We start from the raw sequence: 21,572 nt of genomic DNA, 5'->3' as shown, positions 1-21,572 counted from the left end.
TCTTTTTCCATGTATAAAGATTATATATGTGTGTTTTAAATGTGCAGGGTGCAGACGAGTTCATGGGCCGCTGTGTGTGCCAGCCCTCCCTGACTGCCTCCCCCCGTCTGGCCTGGTTCCCGATTCGCAGCGGGGACAAGAACGCCGGGGAGCTGCTGGCCGCCTTCGAGCTCATACGCAGAGAAAAGGTCAGAGGTCAACCTTCCACTCTAAGCATCATCACCACTTTCTTAATCCTCTGCTTGTCTTCCTCCAATGTATTTATTGTTGTCCTCTTTTTCTTCCTCTTCGTATTCAAATTTAAAAAAAAATGCATGTTGTGTTTAAGGGTTTTTGGAATATGAATACTTTATCTGGGTGTATAAGTTTGTGAGGGAGGGAAAAGGAATTTGTTTTTGTGTTTTGGATTTTACACGATAAGTGAGCAAGTACATTTGGCTTAAATGGGAGGTGTATGCACTCTAATCCTGACCTTAATAGATTAACTTAAAACGTTATACTAATAATACTTATAATTTCTATAATTTTATAACAGTAATGTGTTTCTCCATTCTGTGTCTACAGCCAGCAATTCACCATATTCCAGGTCAAGAGGTCAGTTTACCATTTTCTTTCAGTTTTTCCTTTTCTCTCAGTATTTTTTCTTGGATTTATCTCTCGTCATTTCCCTCTTTTGTACATTTTCAGCCTTTTAAAATAAACGTATCTGTTCCTCTCTCACCTACAGGGAGACATCATGACCTCCACCCACGTTCTAGATGAGGTAAAACCACACTGACCACGTGAAATGGTCACACCATTTTCCCCACACAGTAACTGAAAACGGTGCATCTTTACACATGTTAATCCGATAATTAAAATTAAGATGACCATGCTGAGAGTGAAAAGGGTTTGACATTGATGTTATCCATCAGAAGACCATTCTTTGTTGAAAAAAGGTTGATATGAATTTTCTCTGATGTGGTTATTAGAAAACCAAATGATGCTATTTTTGATGATTTTATGTCTGCTCTTCACAAGCAACAAAAAATGGGAGTTTTCATTTTATAATGTAACATGCTGAATAACATAAAAAGAAGTTCTGAAGCTCAAGAATCCTGCTTTTAAAGGAATCAAAAATGGTATGCATGTCTCTAGTGCATTTCCTCTAAAATATGTGCAGAATATGAAATGTGAAGTCCTTAATATCTCTTCTGATGTTTTACCTTTTGCGAATTTTTGCTGAAAATGTTCACCTGCAGTTCTTCTCTTTTATTTCACTGCTCTTTATCTTTTCTCGTCTCTTTTTCTTCAATGCCGCTTCCTCAGTTGATGTTTCCAGGATTCCTCTCTGAAAACCTGCAGCAATGGGTACAATGTACACACAGCCATGAACACAAAAGGAGATATAAATATGAAAACATACCCATCCTGTTTCATGTCTGCATGTTCATTTGCTGTACAGCACACGCGGATAACTTCATCATACAAAATAACCTAAAACTATTCATGTGCCCTTTTTCCTTTACCTGCCCACTTCTTATTTTCAGTTTTCAACTTTTTTCATTTTTTCATACTCTTTTCATAAAATTCCTCTAACAACATTTTGTTTTCAGTTATATATTTTGTTGATTTTGTGTGAAAAGCTAGAGAGGACATTTGTAAAAAATTCTATTTAAAATGTATCCTTACACGTCCTTTACACGTAAAAAGTTTATGATTCTGACTCCGCAAATTTTGCATCATGAGATCACCGAATACATATTTTGTCATTACGAGATGACAGTCTGTCATCATTTAGTGATCTTAACATATAGAAACATTTATTCTGTATTTTGTGTTAACATAACAAGTTGCTTAAAGTTGTTAACATTTTCTTGTGATCATGGAATAGTATTTGGATCACAAGAAATCAAAGTTATTTAAAGTTAGTCATTATTTTATATTTGCTAATTATCAGGAGAAAACATACTGCAACATAACAAAACAAGACAAATAAAAATTGTAAAAAGTCTCTCCAGCCTTTCTGCACTTATGTTACCAGTAAAGAACTTTACAACTGACGTGTTTTGTCAAAAAACCTGCATTGCTCTTGACTTGAATGTTATGTTTGTGTTGTTTTAACACTCTAAAACTCATTTGACATGTTAACACTAGTAACCCCCTATATTCATTTATTTATGTTACTTTGAAAAAGACTAAATTTGTCTGGCTGTGAACAACATGGCTTGTGTTTTCTTTTTTTGTCTGCTGTTGATGACCTGTCTCTGACTCACCACTGTCCTGCGTTCCGATTGGCAGCCGGAGGAGCCGGACCTCCCGTACCCGCCCCCTCAGAGAGAGGCCAACGTCTTCGTGGTTCCTCAGGGAATCAAACCTGTTCTGCAGAGAACTGCCATCGAGGTATCGCTAAGATCTACTACAACTATTACTGTGTGCTTTATTTTTCTGTTTAACTTCTCAGTAGCACCGGTTTCTTGGAAGCTTCTCATGTTTAAGGCATGATCTGGTGAAAATGTATGGTTTGAGGATCAGATACTAACCTCCTGTAGGCTTGAAAGGAGGCTCTGAAAAAGTTTGTGTCTTGCTCCTTTGTGGAGGATGGCAGCTGTGGTCAGCTTGGATTTACAACAGTTACACTGGATTTCAATGGTAACTCAAAGTCAAGGCAAAAGCATATCTTATCCAAACCACCATAGAAACGTCTTAAAGGAATAGTTCAACACTTATTTGCTTTCTTACTGAGAATTAGTTGAGAAAATTATTACCACTTATGTCTGTCATTTCAATGTGATGCTACAGCCAGCAGTCGGTTAGCTTATCTTAGCATACAGATTGGAAACAGGGGGAGCTTTACTATTTCCCAAAAAGTCAAACTATTCCTTTTGACCAAAAATGTCGCCTTGTTTACCTCACGACTGTCAACTTTCCTCTGGGATATTCTCATTATCAATGAATCTGCCAATTATTTTCTCAATTAATCGTTCGGCCAATAAAATGTCAGAAAACAGTGAAACGCGTCCAACGCCCAAAGTGACATCTTCACGTCTTCTTTTGTCCAACCATCAGTCCAAAGATATTTAATTTACTGGTACTAAGGAATATTTGGCATTTGGCTTGAAAAATTACTTAAACGATTAATTCATTCTCAAAGTAGTTGCTGATTATTTTTCTGATGATCTATCAATCGATTAATTGACTAAACTTATCAGCTCTTAAAGGGGCCTCAAGGAACAACAGTTGATTTACAAGATCATCCAAAACATGCTGATTCCAGCTTCTAAAACGGGAGGATTTACTGCTTTTCTCTGGTTGATATCATTGTAATTTGAATCTCTTTCTGGTTTGGACTGTTAAGAAGCCACGTTGGGGTCTAGGAAAGTGTGATGAGCATTTTTCATTATTTCTCATCATTTCATAGATTAAATGATTAGCTGATTGTCGAAAAAAATAAACATCCAATTAATCGACGATAAGGATACTTACTTCTCTTCTTGTCCCCTCTGTCAGATCTTAGCATGGGGCGTTCGCAACCTGAAAAGTTTCCAGTTGGCCAGTGTTACCTCCCCGAGCCTGCAGGTGGAGTGTGGAGGCACCATGATCCAGAGCTGCGTCATCCGCAGTGTGAAGAAGAAGCCCAACTTTGACGTCAATAAGCTGATCATTGATGTGGTGAGAACACAGAGACATACTGTACTGTACATATACACACATTACGCAGATGTAATCAGTGCAGAGGCTCAATGCTTTCATGGCTAATGAGAGTTCTGCTGTGGATGTGGTTTGCAACAGTCATTTATCTTCATCAGTGGAGCCACAATAATGGCTATCTCTTCTTCCAAAAAAGTAGAAATCCTCCGCATAAAAGCTGTAATTCTGAATGTGGACGTTGGCTGTCTGCAGATGCTGCCATTGTAGAAGTGTTGCTGCTGTTTTTCCATCAAAAAGAAGTTCAGAGTTGTAAAGATGAAGGGTGGGGGACTTCTCCCATGACTACCAGTGTGTACATTACTAATGCTGGGTAAATGCAGGGTGGAGATTGTTATCATGGATGTGACTGTGGTACAAATGCTGACTAGATGCTTTTAAACTGGATGTCACTGCAGAACGAGGTCATACACTTCACTGAATCTGATGCCTCATAAACCAGGCCAATAGACCAATAGTCTTCTTGTTTATTACCCACAATAAACAAGAAGACTATTTATCTGTGAGTGCTGGTGGTCTGTTTGTTTTGATCCTTGCCACGACCATGCACCCGATACAGTGTGTAAGATTTGGAGCTGCGCGCACTGCTATTTTTCATTATCATAAACTAGACACCATGCGCGTATATCTTCAAACACTGGGACTTACCACTGACACAGAGATGGCTATGATATATGACAAAGAGCCTCAGCAAAAATCTTTTTCTTTCGATTTCAGGGCTCATGTGTAATTCAGCAGCTTAGAAACAAATTTATCTCTAATAATTCCATATACCAGGAAAACAGGTGGAGGGATTTTCTTAGGACTGATAGGCCGGACAGAACACATGTCAAGAAACTGCTGGTTAGGGTTATATATTTCTTAGTGGTCACTAAAATTCACTGCAAAAATTCACTCTGTCTCTCATTTGACTGTAAAAGGAGAGTGACTATTGGACTTACATTCATCAAGTGGACAGAGACACGACTCCAAATCAATGCAAATGTTGCTCCATATCTGCTGGATGTGTAAATATGCTTGCGAACACGTTTTCCATATCAATTTTATATGGTAATAATACTGTATGGCAATTTTAAATTTCACATTTTTAGTTGAATTTGTTGTCCCCAAGTGGCCCAAAAATATCAGAAAATGCATTTTTTTTTTACTGTCCAGCTGGCCTGTAATTTCACCCAAAAGTCAGTTACAACAGACATCCAGAGAAGTTTAGCTAAGAGTTAATGTATCCCATGCTAGTTACTGGAAAAATAAAACTGTTTTGCCAAGGCTTTTTAACTTAAAAAGGGGATTTTAGCATTCAGAGCTGACACCTCTTATGATGCCAGTGGCTGACCCAGTAGGAGTTGGGTGGGAGAAGCATAAGCAGTGTTGAATAATCTTGAAATTCCAAGTTCAGGAAGCTGATATGAGCCACTTTCTGGCCCAATTCGACCACAGCAGCGATGCTCTCTTAAATTTCTAGTGTTGATTTTTAATTCTTACTGTACTTGTGTGACTCACAACAACTGGCTTGTCTACATCTACTACAGATTAAACCAAAGGATGCTGCAATTAAGATGGCAAGTTTATGTGCCACGCAAAAGGCTCAAGCTGCGGTAACTGAAGAGGGAAAAATGGGTCAAAGCTTACTTATGCAAACTAAGAAATATGAATGTTACTGTAAGAACAGCTGCTTTCTTCTGTTGCCCTCATGCAGCTAGACTATGCATGCATTAAAAGGGTTTATTTGCTTTATTGTTAAAGCAAATAAACGATTGGAGATGTGGGATTCTTCTTAAGTGGTTAGTTTGTGGTCAGAGATATCTTTGATGCTCCCAGAATCATTATTTGACAGTACTGTTGGAGTGGGAATCAGTTGTTTTGAATGCCCCTCCAAAGGGTCACAAGATAAATCTAAGGGGTTGTGAGATGATTAACGGGAGTTCTGATACAAAAATTTGCATTTATTTTTTAGACGTTTTTCTAATCTTTGCTTTTTTTTGGAATATTATTGGAGAGTTTTACCTCTTTGGGTCTCAAACAGGTAATGTATATAAATGGAAACGTGAGAGGGTAAATGTCGCTTTGGTGTAACTGCTAACAACTCAAAGAAACATGACAAGAGGCCCAACTAGACAGTGTTTTTTGTAAGAGATCACAAGAAAAAAGGTTGGGAACCACTGGTTTAATCTTTCATCATACATTGTATTTTATATGCTTATCATATGTTTTTTTTAAATGTAAAATCTACAAGTAACTTGTAATTATAGCTGGGTTAGGGTTAGAGAAATCTAGAGGAGTAAAAAGTACAATATTTCCCTCTGAAATGTTGTGGAGTAGAAGTACCTTAAAATTGTACTTAAGTACAGTACTTGAGTGAATGTACTTAGTTACTTCCACCACTGTTTTAGGGAAGAAGTTATAAAATTTTCCCCCCTAGACATCTACCTGCTGCTCTAGAAATCTTATTATTGTTGCTTGAAAGTGCAAGAGTGCTTACCAATTTTTTCAAAATACATTTTGAAGCTGTTCCAGATGAATCCAAAGCTGACTGTTTAATGTGTAACTTTAAGAAAGATTATTATGGTCATAATACAACTTTCGTGGGCTAAATGATATGCATGTCTACACCTAACTTGACTTCATTGTCACACTGTTAGTGGATATAATATAGAAAGTGTCTTTGATTCAGCCATTTATTTTAATCAACACAAAACCACAATATTGAAAGCAGGAAGGTGCCTCAACAGTCGTTATTTATTCTTCAAATATAAAACTGTCCTCCGTGAATATATTTCCACTGAGTTTACATCGGTGCCATTACATTCCACCAAGTGTTTTCTTATGAAAACCTAAACTGAAATATGGAAATATTACGCACGTTTTTCCTAACGGAGGCTCCAGAACAGGCTCAGAGAGTTTAATGTTAACAATATTAAGGTCTGAAGTTGATCACCTCAGTGTTTTATTATGACAGCTTTAACTGGAGTATGGAAATAGTCACATATTTTTCCCTCTAATACATATCCTTGCTTTGGCTCTGGCAGTTCAATGTTAACAAGATTAAGGTCCTGTGTTGACCACCGCAAGAGTATGACAGCCTCAACCGGACTGTGGAAATATGCACATATTTTTCCCTTAAATTCAGCCCCTGAACTAAGTCCAAGCATTTAATGTTAACTATATTAAGGTCTTAAGTTGACTGCGTAAGTGTTTTCGTATGCCACGGGGGCATAAGAAAATGTCATGTGCATAGTTTCCTTAAATACAACTCTTTGAAGAGTCTAACCACCTAATGTTAGCTCTTTCAGTTTATTGTGTGAGTTTAGCATCATCAGCCCCACTTAAGCCTTTTTTAAAGCCAGAGAGGTCAAACGGATTACAGTTACCAACTAATTTTTTTCCCCTTGAGCCGGCCTGGCTAAATGAGAGTATTATAAGGTATGGTAGGGTAGGGTAGTATTGCCTTTAAATGTAGCTGCTGTAAAGGCTAGAGAAGTTTAATATTGAGGCTGGTTGTCTGAGTTTAGCAGCAGCAGTATCATCTTCAAATTTGACTCCAGCAGTCTAGTGTTTGGCTCCTCAACTTGTCTTCAGCCACACCTCAGCGCTCTATAAAAGCCAAACAGGTCGGGGGGGGGGAGTCAAGCTTATCACAGTAGAGGTTCTTGAAAACATGAAGCAAATGCACATGCTGCATAAGTTCTGCAGGCTTCACGTTTGCCAGCTAACGGCTATATTATTATAAGAGATTTACGACAAGCCTGATAGGTCAAGTGATGGTCTGTTTGTGTTCTGACGCACTGAACCACACAGCTACACACTTTCTGAGATGTATAAAATATACGATGTATAACTCAGTGGCAGTGACAGACTGAACATTCTGCAGCACACAGACAGACGTTTACCCAGATTCAAGAGGTTTTGCAGTAAAGATTTTGCTATATTATATTGTATAATAAAAGTCAGAAAACTCCTATTCACTAGTTGTACACATTATTAATGATAGGGATAATTATAATCACAGTAGCTACTGGTCAAAAGGGGTCTTTGTGGCTGTCATGTAAATCAGATAAATGTGCACTTCACTGGTCTCCCTGGGGGAAATTTGCTATACTACATGTTTATCGTGTAAATAAAGTATTTTGCCTTTAGTTGTGTAACCAGTGGCCACAGCTGCAAGTAACTGCAGAGGCCTTTTTCACGGCAGACATTTTGACTTGTCATAGCAGGAAAAGCACAGGTGAAACAAATTTCGTTAACGATGGCTCATTTCCATGAAGTGTCCCAGTAAGCCAGTGAGCCAGCATACGAGATACCAGCTATGATTTTTTTTCACATTCAATTACAGCAGCTGTATTTAAAGACATGTCTACAGCACACTCATTTAGCCAGGAAGGCTCAAGAAAGAAAACACATAGATATTGATAATTGTAATCCACTTTTTACCTCTCTGGCTTTAAAAAAGGTTAAGTTGGGCTAATGATGCTAAAGTCAAACAAGGAACTTACTTTTTTCTCCTTTCCTTACTTTAAGTGGTACAGCGAAATTCATCCGCACATCTTTGTGAAATATGTGGCTCTGTAGGTTTGGTGATGTAGTGACAATTCGTAGGGCTAGTTGGTGAACTACTGTAGCTCTCAGAGATTCTTTCTTTTTTCTCTGTACTGTGCCCTTTACTTCCCCCCTGGCATTTTGTTCTCAAGATTGCACATAATTTCATTCAATAAAGAGTTATTGAAAAGGAAAAAATGGGAACTAATGAGCTTGTTAGCAAGCTCATTAGTTCACACTTGCAGCCTGTAGCTTTAATCCACTGATCATGTTGATTCCATTGAAATGGATTGAATTTGCTGCAAAATGTTGCTGTTTTAAATGCTGATGTGACCAGGGCATTACTGTGATGATGTTGCTTCACTTTGTCAATTTAAAATATAAAAATAAAAACAATCAATTAAAATAGAAATGTTATTATTAAAAAAAAAGGATTACAAAACCCAAAACTTGTGATGAAGGAAGCTATTTTAATTAAAGTGTCCATGGGAAATGAGTTGAATTGCATAAATAAAACTCTGCACTCTTTTGGCACTCAGAATGACAGTAATTCGAAATGTCAGGTTGTGGTGACATTTGATAACAGTCAGTGGTTTCACAGTGTGTTCTTGCTAAAATTGGCACAGGATGGAGAAGAACAGAGCAAGCCATAATGCCATTTAGAGTAAATGTTGCTGTTCATGGTGTCACTCTACATGTAAACATTTATTTTAAATCCGAAACTGAGATCGTAATTCAAAGTGATGTTTGTGTCCTGATTTCCTTCACAAAGATCAAATCTCCCTGATTGGAGTGTCACCAAGGCATGACCAATCATCTTCAGACAGTCAGCAGCCATAGCCAATCAACATCAGGCAGGCAGGTGGCATAACCAATTAGAGTCAGGCGTTAGGGAGCCCAGTACAGCCATAGGTCAGAGGATGTGGTGTCTTTTATACTCATCTTGTCTCTTTTTATATTCTTTCACTTCCTTGTTTCTTTCTCCATCTTGCTTTTCTCTTTTTAATCCCTCTTTCTTTTTCTCTTTCATTCCCTCCATCTCTGCACAGAGGCTTCCCAGCGAGGATCTCTACATGCCGCCGATTGTCATCAAAGTCATCGACAACCGTCAGTTTGGGAGGAAGCCGGTGGTCGGTCAGTGCACCATCCGGTCGCTGGAGGAGTATCGGTGCGTCCCAGAGGAGGAACAAGCGGTGGAGGAGGATGAGGAGGAATGGAGACGTAAGATACGAATGGATGTAAACATGTCTAGTAAAGAGCCAGACTGATAATCAATGTTAAAAATGTCTTTCTGCTCTGTGTTTTTGTATGTGTAGGTGAGACGCCCCACTTAATTTGTGGGGAGGTTTTTATTGACATCGATGACGAGGAGCCGCTCGTGCCTGACCAGGTAAAACCATCTTGTCCGTTAGTTGGTTAAAGGTGCTCTGTGTGAACAATACCGCATTATTTTTGAGCAAATGAAAAAGATCATCACTGCCTTAACACTGAGTGTGGCTTTTCTTACTTTCAACAAAGTCCATGACCAAAACCATCAATGTGTTAGTCTGTCAATACTTTGACTTCCCTACCAAGTCTGTGGCTCTCAGCCACAGGCCCACTGTACCCTACAGTCTTTATAACGAGTCACAAGTAGTTTCATTTTTAAAAAAGATTTCCTAAAACAGTCAGGCTATATAGTTTTTTAGCTAACGTTACTCAAACAGGATTAAATACTGCATTTGTTTGGGACTATTTTCAGCTGTGGATCAATACACATTTAGTGCTCTAGTGAGTGTTTCCAGCAGCAGGACGGTGTATGTGGGATTGACTCAAAATGAAATACGGTGCGTGTGATCATGGTAATGAAGGAACATGTGTACCAGTGTAACGGTGTGACTCATTGATGTGTTTTTAATAGTTTATGGACAACAACGAAGCCTTATGGCTCAGAAGAAGCCTTGCACAGCGAATACTTGTTAGTGGGATCTTTCTTTTTAAAGAAAATCTGTTGCTGTAGGACACAAAACAGAGCTTGTTGTTTGTATTGAAAGTGAGGATGATTTCTGCAGCCCAACTTTATTGAATTTTTTGCCCCTTTTTAAAAAAAGTTCTGATGCAGGTTGCAACCTCTTTGTTGTCACAAACAAACACATTGCGTTTCCTGTGGCTGCTTCACAATAAAAGCCCCCCTGCCCCCCAGTTGTGCGTTTTTAATTTGAAATGTTTTAATCGGAAATGTTCAGTAACACGGCTCTAAGACGGCTGTAGAAATCGTGAATGTAGAAAAGTGCATGCATGCATTGTTTCCCGTGAATCCCTTCTGCTTGTGTGGGTAATTTGAATCCCGTGTGAGAATGGCGGACCCCACCACTAACAAACTACTATACAGAGAGATAGTTACTGAATTTAGATACTTTGAATTTCAACTGCAGAAAACATGCCAATATATGTACATGTATCAATAATGGAGTTTGAAATTGTGAAAATCTTAATGATGCACTGCCTGAAAGACAAAGTTCAGGGAAAGAAAGCTACTCTCAACAAATTATCTTAATTACTAAAAACACCACATACAGGCTTCTATATTTTTCTTCATCAAGCTCATTTAACAGTAACTGAACCAAGGTATAACCACTATTGATCAATGATCAGTAGATGCTGTCACTGGTATCACATTTATTGAACAAAGCAAACCATTAGATTCACAAAAAGATGCTGCTGCTTGCATTTGTTTGGTAAAATAAAAACTGCAGCTGAACTTTTGTTCTCCAGTTGCTTTTCATTACAGCTGAACCTACTGTAAGTGGTTTAATACCCAATGATCCAGTGATTTTCCGAATGCATGTATGAGGAATGTGTGTGTGTGTGTGTGTGTGCCATGACATTTCTGTTGATGCTTGTTTATCTGTGTATGTGCATCTTTGTATGAGTGTGTAAATGTGTGCTTTTTCGGGTGTGGGGTGTTATAACCAATAAGTGTAAAGGGCAAGTATGAAACACTCATCTTTCCACAGAGAACATCTGTGTGTGTGTGTGTGTCTGTGTGTGTGTGTGTTACGGCATTTGTACAGTTGTGAGGACTGATTAAAAGCGTGTCTGAAGTGTGTGTGTGTCTGTATCTTCGTCTTAGTGTGTTTCTGTGTGTGTGTGTGTGTGTGTTCAGTGGTACCAGCAGCATAAATAAACATGTTCTGACATGATGACATGGCAACCGTCTCTGTGGTCGGTGGTTACCGTGGCGACCACGAGACCCGCATTCGTTACCAATCATTAATGTTCTCTCCCCCTTTCCCTTGCTCTCTTTTCTCCAAGTTTAAGACATTTAGTTTTCTCTCCTCCTTTCTACACTTTCTTTCTTTCCATCTTTCTTTTCTCGCTGGTAAAGGAGGAACATGGAAACTATTTTCCATTCGACCTAATCCTTGTTCAAATTTCTCTAGTTTCACACACACAATTTACATTTTATCATGCACACACACACACACACACACACACACACATTATTGAGGCCACACATCTACAAACAGATATACAGTAGTATTAAACAGTGTTTGCATGCTAAAACCAATACAGTCAACACATAGCGCTTGGAGTGATATGATATAATGAATATTATCTGCATTAACACACACAAGGACCTTTTGTCCTAGTGTCTAAGATGCTCACAACTTCCGGGTATCAGATGAGAATTCATCATTTTGCAGATTATTTTCAAACAAACATTTCTCAACAATTTGGAGCCTATTTGTGCTGCTGTGACATCAGTTTCACCCAGTTCAAGTTTTATCTTAAGCTAGCATCGATCACTATACGCTAATATCACCCAATATTCAGAGATAAAAAGATTGATAATGAATTTAAACTTAATAACTATGCCTCTGAAATGAGGACTGAGTTGCTCTCCACATCCACACGCCGGCATGGTGACCTGGAAGGGCAGTAGTCCCAGGCCGGGTTTAAACCCGGGATGTTGTGAGTATGTAAAACGTGGTCCCAGCTTTATTTGCTTCCATAATACAAACCTTTTTGTGACGGCTCACTGCAGCCTGCAGATCTGTGAGTTGCAAGCAGTTCAAACAAAGAGTTTGTCTTGTTTTTAGATTGTTTCATTTTGTTGGAATTCTCAGATGTAAAACTCCACAGTATTAAACAATACAGATGAAGATAAAAGCATTAGAGAAAAGTGCTCCAGCCCAAACTCTAGCGGCCATAATAATTATGATGCAAAGTCAGAATATTCACCCTCGTACTACAAAAAGTCCATCAGAATGCCACTCAAAGCTCAAACTTCAACTAATAACTTTGGACAAAACGCCACAACAACATGGCAGCTTGCAGTACACTGAGAACAATGATCTTAGGACAACTTTAAGCTATTACAGTGTTTTATGTCTTTCAGTCAAACGTGCTCCATGGCCTGATGATTAAACCTGTTTTGCTAATATGTCAACTGAGGAAATCTGACATCCAGGAGCACGGAGCTTAAAGTCAATTACTGTCGACGGAGAAAATACAAAGTCTGTAAACACACAAAACAACCTCTTACCCCCTGACACACACACACACACACACACACACACACACACACACACACACACTGCGGTGGTCTATTAAATGGTTTCTTTGTGTATATTAGTGGATAGAGGATTGTATAGAATCAGGAGACATAATTTAGTCTTACTGGTTTGGCAGACTGCATGAGGCTTTCATACGCTCTGTTGAGGGGGCAAACAAATAATGCAGACACACACACACACACACACACACACACACACACACACACACACACACACACACACACATGCAGACCACAGCTATCCTTGTGTAATCACATTTGTACCAATAAGGTCTGAAGGGACCAGGACAGGCTTAGGAATGCTCTGTCATCAAACTGTGGTCCCTGAAGTCCATTAAAAAAGCCAACTAATTATTGTGTTTATAATGTTGTTGTTGCATTTACTAAAAATAGTAAGAGGAGAAGAGACAGCGGCCAGGGAGAGCAACGTTACTGTTAGAAAGTGGAGTGAAAGATGGAGAGAGCCAAGGGAAGAGAAGAGGGAGATGAAAGAGATGAACTGAGAGATAACGACAGAAAGATAAGTGACAGCCCAAGACTCGATGTTCTCTCCTCTTTTTTAGACAGTTCACCTGATCTCTGATCCTAAAATCAACTTTCTCTCTCCGGCACATAAGTTTGTTTTTAAACTTTTTGTTTTTACACGTTTTTGTATGGATTAAACAAAGATATAACGTGTTAATTAGTGAGATTTGGCGGATTTTGTTACCTTTGGACAGAGCCAGGCTAGCTGTTTCTTCATCTAGTTGATATTTATTCTGAGCTGTAATTATGTAAAAGCAATGGCTGCCTTTTAAGAAATCAGTAAAGACAGTATGGTAGATCTTGGAAAATGTTCTGCAGTAATGTTTAAGTGTACAGGATTTGAAGTTAATGGGCTGCAGCATGGAAAACCACTGGATTGGCCCTTTTAAGAATATTGAAGTAACATTCAGAGACAGTGAATCTGTGGAGAAGTTCTGATTTTTGGGAAAGAATTCGGAGCTCGTGACTCCTGTCGACCTCCTCTCTGTGGATACAATGATTCAAGACTTCTGTTCTGGATTCCTGCAGCTTCTCTCTTTGACGTCCTTCACTTCTTCTTTTCTTCTCCTCACTTTTTCCCCTCTTCTGTCATCTGTTGTCATGCTTACTTTTTTTCTTCTTCATCCTCTCCTCGCTCTTTCTTAACATCCGTCTGCCTCCCCTCACCTCGTCTCGTCTTTCTTCTCTTCCTTGCTTTCCTTCTTCCTATCTAACACCCCCTTCTCCTTGTCTCCCCTACTCCCCTTCTTCATCTCCTCTCCTCTTCCTTTTCTCTCAACTCCACTCCTTCTTCTTTCCCCCATCCCTTTGTCTCATCTCTCCTCTCCTCTCTTCCTCTCCTCTGTCTTCCCCTCATCACCTTTTCTCCTCTGCTTGTCTGCTCCTCCCCCTCCGTCTCTCCTCGTCTCTCTCTTTTCCTCTTCTCTCCTCTCCTCTACCGATTATTCTCCCGAATAGTCGCCTTTTCCGTCTCATGTGTTCTCCTCTTTTTTTCTCTCCTTGCCTCCCCTCCTTTTGTCTCCTCTCCTTGTCTCATCCCCCTCTCTCTCCCCCCTCTTCTCTCTTCCCCATTTTCCTCTCCTCTCTTCCCTCCTTGTCACATATCCTCTCTTTTCCTCTTTTCTCTCCCCCCTCTCTTTTTTTAGTATCCTCTCCACATCGCATTCTTGTCTTCCTCTCCTCTTTTCTCCTTGTTTCCTTGTCTCATTTCCTCTTCTCTGTTCTCCTTGTCTCTTCTTCTCTCCTCTCTTAAACTCCTCATTTTCTCCTCCTCTTTCCTTATCTTCCTTCACCGCCTTGTTTCTCTTCTCTCATCTTCCTCTTCTTATTCCTCCTTTCCTTCTTGCATTCTCATCTCATCTCTTCCTCCACCTCTCCTCAGCTCCTCCATCTCCTCCTCTCTTCAATCTCTTTCTCCTCATCTTTTGCTTCTCCATCCTCCCTCTTTTTGTACTTTTCCTTCTCCTCTCACCCTCCCTTATCTCCTACTTTCTTCCCCCCATCTCATTCTTACTCCTTTTGCTCCCCATCTCATGCTTCTCCACCTTCTCTCTTTCTCTTCTTCCTCCTCTCTCCGTTTCCTCTTCTTCTGTCCTCCATTCCTCCTGTTTTCTTCTTCTACTTCTCTTACACTCTCATCGTGGTCCTCCTCTCCTTCTCTCTTGTCTTCTTTCTCTCTCCTCCACTTCTTCTTGTCTTCCTACCCCCCCCCCTCCTGATCCTCCTCCTCTTCCTCTCCTCCTCCTGTCTCCTTTGTCTCAGTGAAGTCTTTCTCCTGGTAATCACTGAAGGGGAAAATCTGACCCTCGATGGTATACAAGACAGACCCTGCGGTTTCTGTGTGCGTGCGTGTTACTGTGTGTGTGTGTGTGTGTGTGTGTGTGTGTGTTACAGTGCGTGTAAACAAACACAGGGAGTCTGTTCCTTGTTAGTCGTCTTCTGTCTCATTATCCCCACAGGACTTCACTGGAACTCTCCCTCCATCTTTTTTTCTACGCTTCCTCATATCCTCCCTTCCTTTCCTTGCTGCCTTCCTTCATCTTTCTTTCCTTTCACCCTCTCTTGACGATCTTCATCCTTTATTCTCTCCACCTTTAAATTTATCTAACCTCCTTGTACTCTTACCCCCTCTACTCACCTCTTACTTTCTTTCCTTCTTCACTTCCTTCCTCCCTGGCTTCTTTTCTTCCTCAACGCTCTTTCACTCCTTCCTTTGTTTTCCGTCTTTACATTCTTTCACCCAATTCTTTTGCCTCTTCCTTCCATCCTTGCCTCTTTCCTTCTTATTGCTCTCTCTTTTTCACTTCCTTTCTCCTGCTTTCCTTCCTTCTACTCTTTCCTTCCCTCCTATCATCCCTCTTCATCCTTCTTTCCCTCCTTCCTTCATTCCCTCTTTCCATTCCTTCCTCCCTAAATAACGTATAATGCCTCTTCCTTACTTCATTCCCTCCAGCTTTTCACACACATCTCTCTTTTTCTTTCTTTTCTTCTTTATTCCTCCACAACTACTTTACTCCTATCTACTTACAGCACCTCTGCATTTGCTTCCACTGCTTTTCCTGCACAATTCTCTACACCTTTGTTTTTGCTTATTCCTTTGTTCCTTTCTCCCATTCTTTTCTCCCTGTCCAACTCACCTGTTTCCTTTATCCTTCTTTCCTTCCTTCTACTCTTTTCCTTGCACCATGTCCCCCCTCTCTTTCACTTCTTCCTTCTTACACCTTCTTTTCCTTCATACTTTTCCTCCCTTGCTCCTCTCTACTCTACTCCTCCTTCCTTCCTTCCTTCCTTTATGACTACCATTTGCATCCTGCATCACCTTCTGTCTCCCTTCAACCCCTTCCTCCCCTGTGACCTCTTTGTCTCCATCTCTCCCTCCATTCCTTTCATCCATCCTCCCATCTCTGCTTTGTTTCCTCTTGCATCCCTCCTCCTCTACCTCCTCAGTCCTTTTGTTCAATACCCCCTCCACTCCTTGTTTCCCTCCATCTTTTTTACCCTCTTTTCTCCATCCCTCTTGTTATCGCTTTTCTCTCTGTCTACTAATCCCACTCCATCTCCCTCCCTTCTTCATTTAAATTTTTCTTCTGTCACTCATCTGTTCTGATTTTTCTTCACCTGTGTTGTCGTCTTTACCCTATTCATCTTTTTTCTAAACCCGGGCCATTTCCATTCCCTTATCTCTCTTCTTCATCTTTTTCTATCCATCTTTCTTTCCTTCCATCATTCTGTTTTCTCCATTTTACTCCTCTTTCACTTTGTCTGTCCACATACCATACTTGTTTTTGCTTTTCTCTCTTTTCTCTCTTCCTCCATCCCACTCTTTAATTCCCTTTACCCCTTTAATTCATCTTCTCATTCCTTCATTCCTTCTCTATCTATCAATCTGACAGTCGTTTTAATGTGGTAGCTCATTAAAGGGCATGTTATCCTCCTCTTTTTCTTTTTCTCTCTCTTTACTGTTGTGGTTCATCAACCACTCATCCCCTCTGTGATCCTTCCATCATCTTTAAATCCTCTGGCCTTTTTCTTTCTTTTAATTTCTTTGTGTGTCCCTCTTTGTTATCCTTTAACCCACAGGCGCCACAACAGCTTCATGCACACACACACACACACACACACACACACACACACGTCATACTGAAGTGTTTTAAACCAAAAACAATTTTATATCGATGAGTTCAAAAGCTGTTTGTCTTTCTCTCTCTCTCACTGTCACGCTCACACATACGCATAATCACACACACATCTATGTGTGCACAATTTAACATGTCTTGTTTTTCCATTCTCTTGCACTGATGCAAAAACTCAATTGTCTAGTTGTGTTTATGGGGGGCGGCATTAAATGTTTGGTGACATGGGAAGTCCAAAAATTTACAGCATGAGCTAAGCTAATATTCATCACTGTGTGAGTGTGTGTGTGTGTGTGTGTGTATGTTTGTGTGTGATGAGTCTAAGTGGGGTGTTGAAATTAGTATACACGCCCTGACATTAACGCCCCCATCCAATTAAAGAGCTTTGACATCAAAACAACTCTGCGTGGATACAATAACAGTGATGCAACCAGCGGGGACATTTGTGGCGACAGCTAAAAGTTCGTCACGCTTGTCGACTCAGAACATCTGCAGATTGTAACCAAATAAGAAACGTTTATCATTATGCTTGTTACAATCTTATCTTGAGTAATACTGAGCATTTTTGTCATATCTTTTCCACTGCATTTATGTCTATGAAGGCAGACTACTAAAGAAGCACCTCTCAGTATAACATAATACAATTGAACAGCACCACAAACTACAGCCTCCGAAATTACCATAAAGTCATCAAACACCTTTTGGAAACAAAAACTGAACATTTCATAAAGGTAGGCTTTATTGCAGGGTTGTTGTATTAGACTGCATTAGTTTTAGCTAGGCAGACCTAATAACTGATTGTATTGGATGATTAATTCACTTAATTATACTCATTTAGTTTGGTTATGTGCCAGCTGACCTTCATTTCCCTCTGATCTTGGTTAAACATGTTGTCCGACACTGCCCGACTTTGGTCTGTGTTATTTAAAGGGGTACTCTTTACCAATTTACTATTGCACAGATTAAAAAATGAATGGTCCAAATCGGTGCAATGGAGGCTGAAATATCCTGACTTTTAGTCTACAGTATTGGTGAAGCTCCTTAAATGCTGCATCCTACATGTCCCATAATGCAACTAGCAGCATCTTTTCATTAGATATTCATTAGACATTTGACATAGGCTTTTGGGTATAAATGTGTAGTTTCTTAGCCCAGACATCATCAGGGTTATTTTCTCAGACGAATGAGGTGAGGGTCACGTGCCCGACAGGGATCGTCAAGCTAGCACTGCTCAGCGAATTGATAATGAAAGTGACTTTTGTTGACTTTTTACTACAATGGCATTGAGCTGAGCCCTTTTCATTATCTGATATTTCTTCAGTCAGACATTCTGAACAAAGTTTGTGGTAGCCTTTTGCTGGGAAACATTCCCACACTTAAAAGGATCTGAGATAATACAACTGTAAAACAGAAATTTAAGTAGTTTATATTGACTTGATCCTTAAATGTGGTTTTCAAAATTGAGTTGAGTAGCTAGAAGTTATGTTTACATGGATTTTCATGAAGGGTATAATGTCATATTTTGAAGGGAGATTAGCTTGCTAGTGTATTTAGTTTGTTTCTCTCATAATCATCATTCACAATCTTCTCACATTTTCCATTGCTTACATTTGAATCAGTCATAAGTTGCTGCTTTGTCGAACACAGATGAAAGAATAAAGAAACATTGGTGGTTAATTAACCAGTTTATTGTGTTTTTCCCTGTGCTGTCGAGTTTTACAATTTTTCTTAAGGACAGCTGTGCCTTTCTTCACTGATTACCTTCAAGTAGACAAGCTAGCAAAGTTACAGGGAAAAGTGGTACTGATGCCTATGGTTAATCCACCAATCACATGATCCTCACCTTGCAAGTTGTAGCAGTACCTACATAACCAACAGAACATGTTATATAACAGTTTTCACTGGCTTAGTAGTACTTTAGGCATAAAACTGCTGGAGTTCCCCTAATGGTACACTACAGTGCATAGTACAGTACAGGCAACATGACTAACGACTTGAAAGAGCAAGAAACTGACTGAGAGTAAGCATGCAGTAAAAACTTTGACTTTGTACCTATTTCATGTCAAGTAATTCTATGTAACTGGTTTAGCAGTGATGAGAATGGATTTACAGTCGAAGAGTTGACAGTGGTTTCATGAATGAGGTTAGATACATGTTTTATAGAGCACAGGCCTTCTGTGCTGTAATAAAGGGTTAATAGTCTGAGTGCTGATATTAAGGTGAGTATCTACAGTAAACAGCACTAAAAAAGTATTTATTCCAACTTTGTCCCTTGGATAATTTGAGGTTGTTTGCATTCACGCTGGTGTTTTACAGCACCCTTGCCTCGCCCTTCCTATCGTCTTCTTCTGTTCCTCCATGTGCTCAGCTCCTCCGTGACCTTATACAAACACTTTGTCTTTCTAATCTGGGCTCAGAAGCTGGGCGAACGCTGCTGTCTGCACATCACAGAGCGGGACCTCCCAGGGAAAGAAAATGTTTGGTTTAAGTAAAGGCACCATGCTCAGTTTTTCCCTCACAAAACATTTTTGGACTCGAGATTTTTGATTCATTGTTGCTCTTTTTGGAGAACACATGATGATGACGACAATGTTTCTGTGCGTTTGAGTCACTAATATGTCTGATAATATTAGTATGTAATGTCTAATGATGTTAGTGTTAAAGAATACAGCGTGTTTAATGTGTATTTCTAACATTACAAACTAACGTTTTTGACAGATTATGTGAAATAATTTAAATTGTTGTCTTTATTCAACACACTGTACTTGTTCCCTGAGATTTGATGCTAATATTGTGGCTAACCCTAACCAGTTAACCTGAAAATGTTTTTATGTGTGTGTTTGGGTGTGTGCATGTGTCTTGTAGCTTGCAGATGGAGCCAGTTCAGCTATCATTAACCTTTCCACCTCTAGTTCCAGCCTTCATGTAGGTAACAAACTCATCTTTGAACTCATTAATTCATATTCAAACACCTTGACATTAACCAGAATGTCAAACAAACTTCCCATTTACCTGCTTTATTCCTTGATTTGTTACCATCCATCAAATTTGCAGATACAGAACTACTTTCTTTCTTCTTTGTCACACTGTCCTATCTCCTATTTCACATTTAATAACCTCATTTTCACATGCTAATGATGTTAGTGAGAGATTAACGTTGATACTTGTTACATCTGTTCACATTGGCAACAAGCAATACCAATTTATACACAACATAACTACATGTCTGTTCTCTGGATTTCTCCTGACTTCCATAACCTTATATTTAATACATTTATGTCACATTTGACAGGTTTTAATGAAACTGCAATTTTCTGAAATCCTTCAATCATGATTTAAAAGCACGTTATGTCATAAACAGTAATACAATGAGGACCCGGCTGATGCAACCAGGCTTATTTCAAGAAGGTTTTCAGGTGAACAACTTAAAGTCGTAAATGTTTATTGCTTCGAAATGAGCTGTTTATTTCCATGTTGTTGTTTTTGAGTGTGTATGCTCAGCTCAGCTGCTTGTCAGCTCAGCAAGAACGCAAAATAAGCATATTTCCCGAAATGTCAAACTATTCCTTTAAACTGTATTACCAAATAATGACAATGTAATGTAAAGTTGAGGCTCATTGTAATGGAAAATAATGAGTTTCATACATATAGAAATGATTAGAAACCAATGACTGCCTTGAACTGTGGTAAAAATACATACAAAAATCAAAAACCATATTGCATGCTTTATGAAAATGTCACCAGAAATGTTATATGATTTGTATGAGGCACTAAACCATAACAACACACAAATGATTCTTTAAATGAATTCCTCATGTTCATAGTAACCCACAATGTGCTTTACTTGCAAGGCAGTAGACAGTAGCAGAGATCTAATTTTAGAGTGAAAGCCCTTTATTGATGAAGTTTATTTTAAGTAAGACACAGATGGATAACTCGCTGCAGAGAGATGAGGGTTGATCTGGAAGGAATGAAATAAAGAAGAAAATTTTGCTTTCTTTTGCTCTGGGATGAAACAAGAAACTTTTACATTTTGCTCTGTTGGTCGCGGCTCAGGAAAATACTTTCTACTGAAGAAATCAAGGTTTTACAGAGCGACACACACCGAGCCGTGTGGTTACAGAAGAAATCTGATCCCAGGTTTGAACGGGAGACCACGCTCCTTGTTACATTCTTTCATTTTATTTATCTAAGCCAGGTCAATTTGAAGACTTAGCTTGACCCGGACCAGACTGCGCACACAAATACACACATCCAGTAGTGCTCTCTCCCTCCTCTCTCGACAGTAATTGGGGGTGATTTCTTTCTCTCCAAACAAAGATATTTGTTTTATTAAGGGTCAGATATTGAAACCAGTCAAATTAAAGGCTTGGCTTTCTGTCTTGCCGGGGCCAAAGTCAACAGAGCTGCTATAGATCCTCTATACCACAACTCTCTGTAAGCAGACAGTTACTAAAGGCAGAGGGAGGGATGGATAAATGAGAGAGGGTTAAGGAGGGAGAAGTGACTTACAGAGAAGCAGAAAAAGGTTGACTGAAATGAAGAAAAAGAGGGAGGACTAATATCTCATGGCACCAGAAAAAGAACGCTCGCTCTCTCATGTGCTGTAAATCCTGGCTTCTTAATCTCTGGGTTGC

The 21,572-nt window shown here is 39.4% G+C and overlaps 1 protein-coding gene across 11 annotated transcripts in view; it reads left to right on the top strand.

The window, feature by feature from the left end:
- Positions 1-21,572, top strand: part of dysf (dysferlin, limb girdle muscular dystrophy 2B (autosomal recessive)) — a 108,336-nt gene that overhangs the window by 49,158 nt on the left and 37,606 nt on the right. For 8 of the 11 annotated variants that reach the window (XM_044182899.1, XM_044182894.1, XM_044182891.1 and 5 more), the window contains 9 exons: positions 48-188; positions 565-594; positions 728-763; positions 1,309-1,350; positions 2,281-2,382; positions 3,490-3,651; positions 9,270-9,441; positions 9,537-9,610; positions 19,801-19,860. In XM_044182899.1, the coding sequence (XP_044038834.1) occupies positions 48-188; positions 565-594; positions 728-763; positions 1,309-1,350; positions 2,281-2,382; positions 3,490-3,651; positions 9,270-9,441; positions 9,537-9,610; positions 19,801-19,860 (819 nt within the window). The remainder of the gene's footprint in view (positions 1-47; positions 189-564; positions 595-727; positions 764-1,308; positions 1,351-2,280; positions 2,383-3,489; positions 3,652-9,269; positions 9,442-9,536; positions 9,611-19,800; positions 19,861-21,572) is intronic. The other 3 variants (XM_044182901.1, XM_044182896.1, XM_044182898.1) reach the window with 1 other exon arrangement.

Source organism: Siniperca chuatsi, linkage group LG22 (assembly GCF_020085105.1).
Source record: "Siniperca chuatsi isolate FFG_IHB_CAS linkage group LG22, ASM2008510v1, whole genome shotgun sequence".
NCBI classification, from domain to species: Eukaryota; Metazoa; Chordata; class Actinopteri; order Centrarchiformes; family Sinipercidae; genus Siniperca; species Siniperca chuatsi.
The sequence above is the reverse complement of the archived record's forward strand: the minus strand, read 5'-3'. Positions and strand labels throughout refer to the sequence as shown.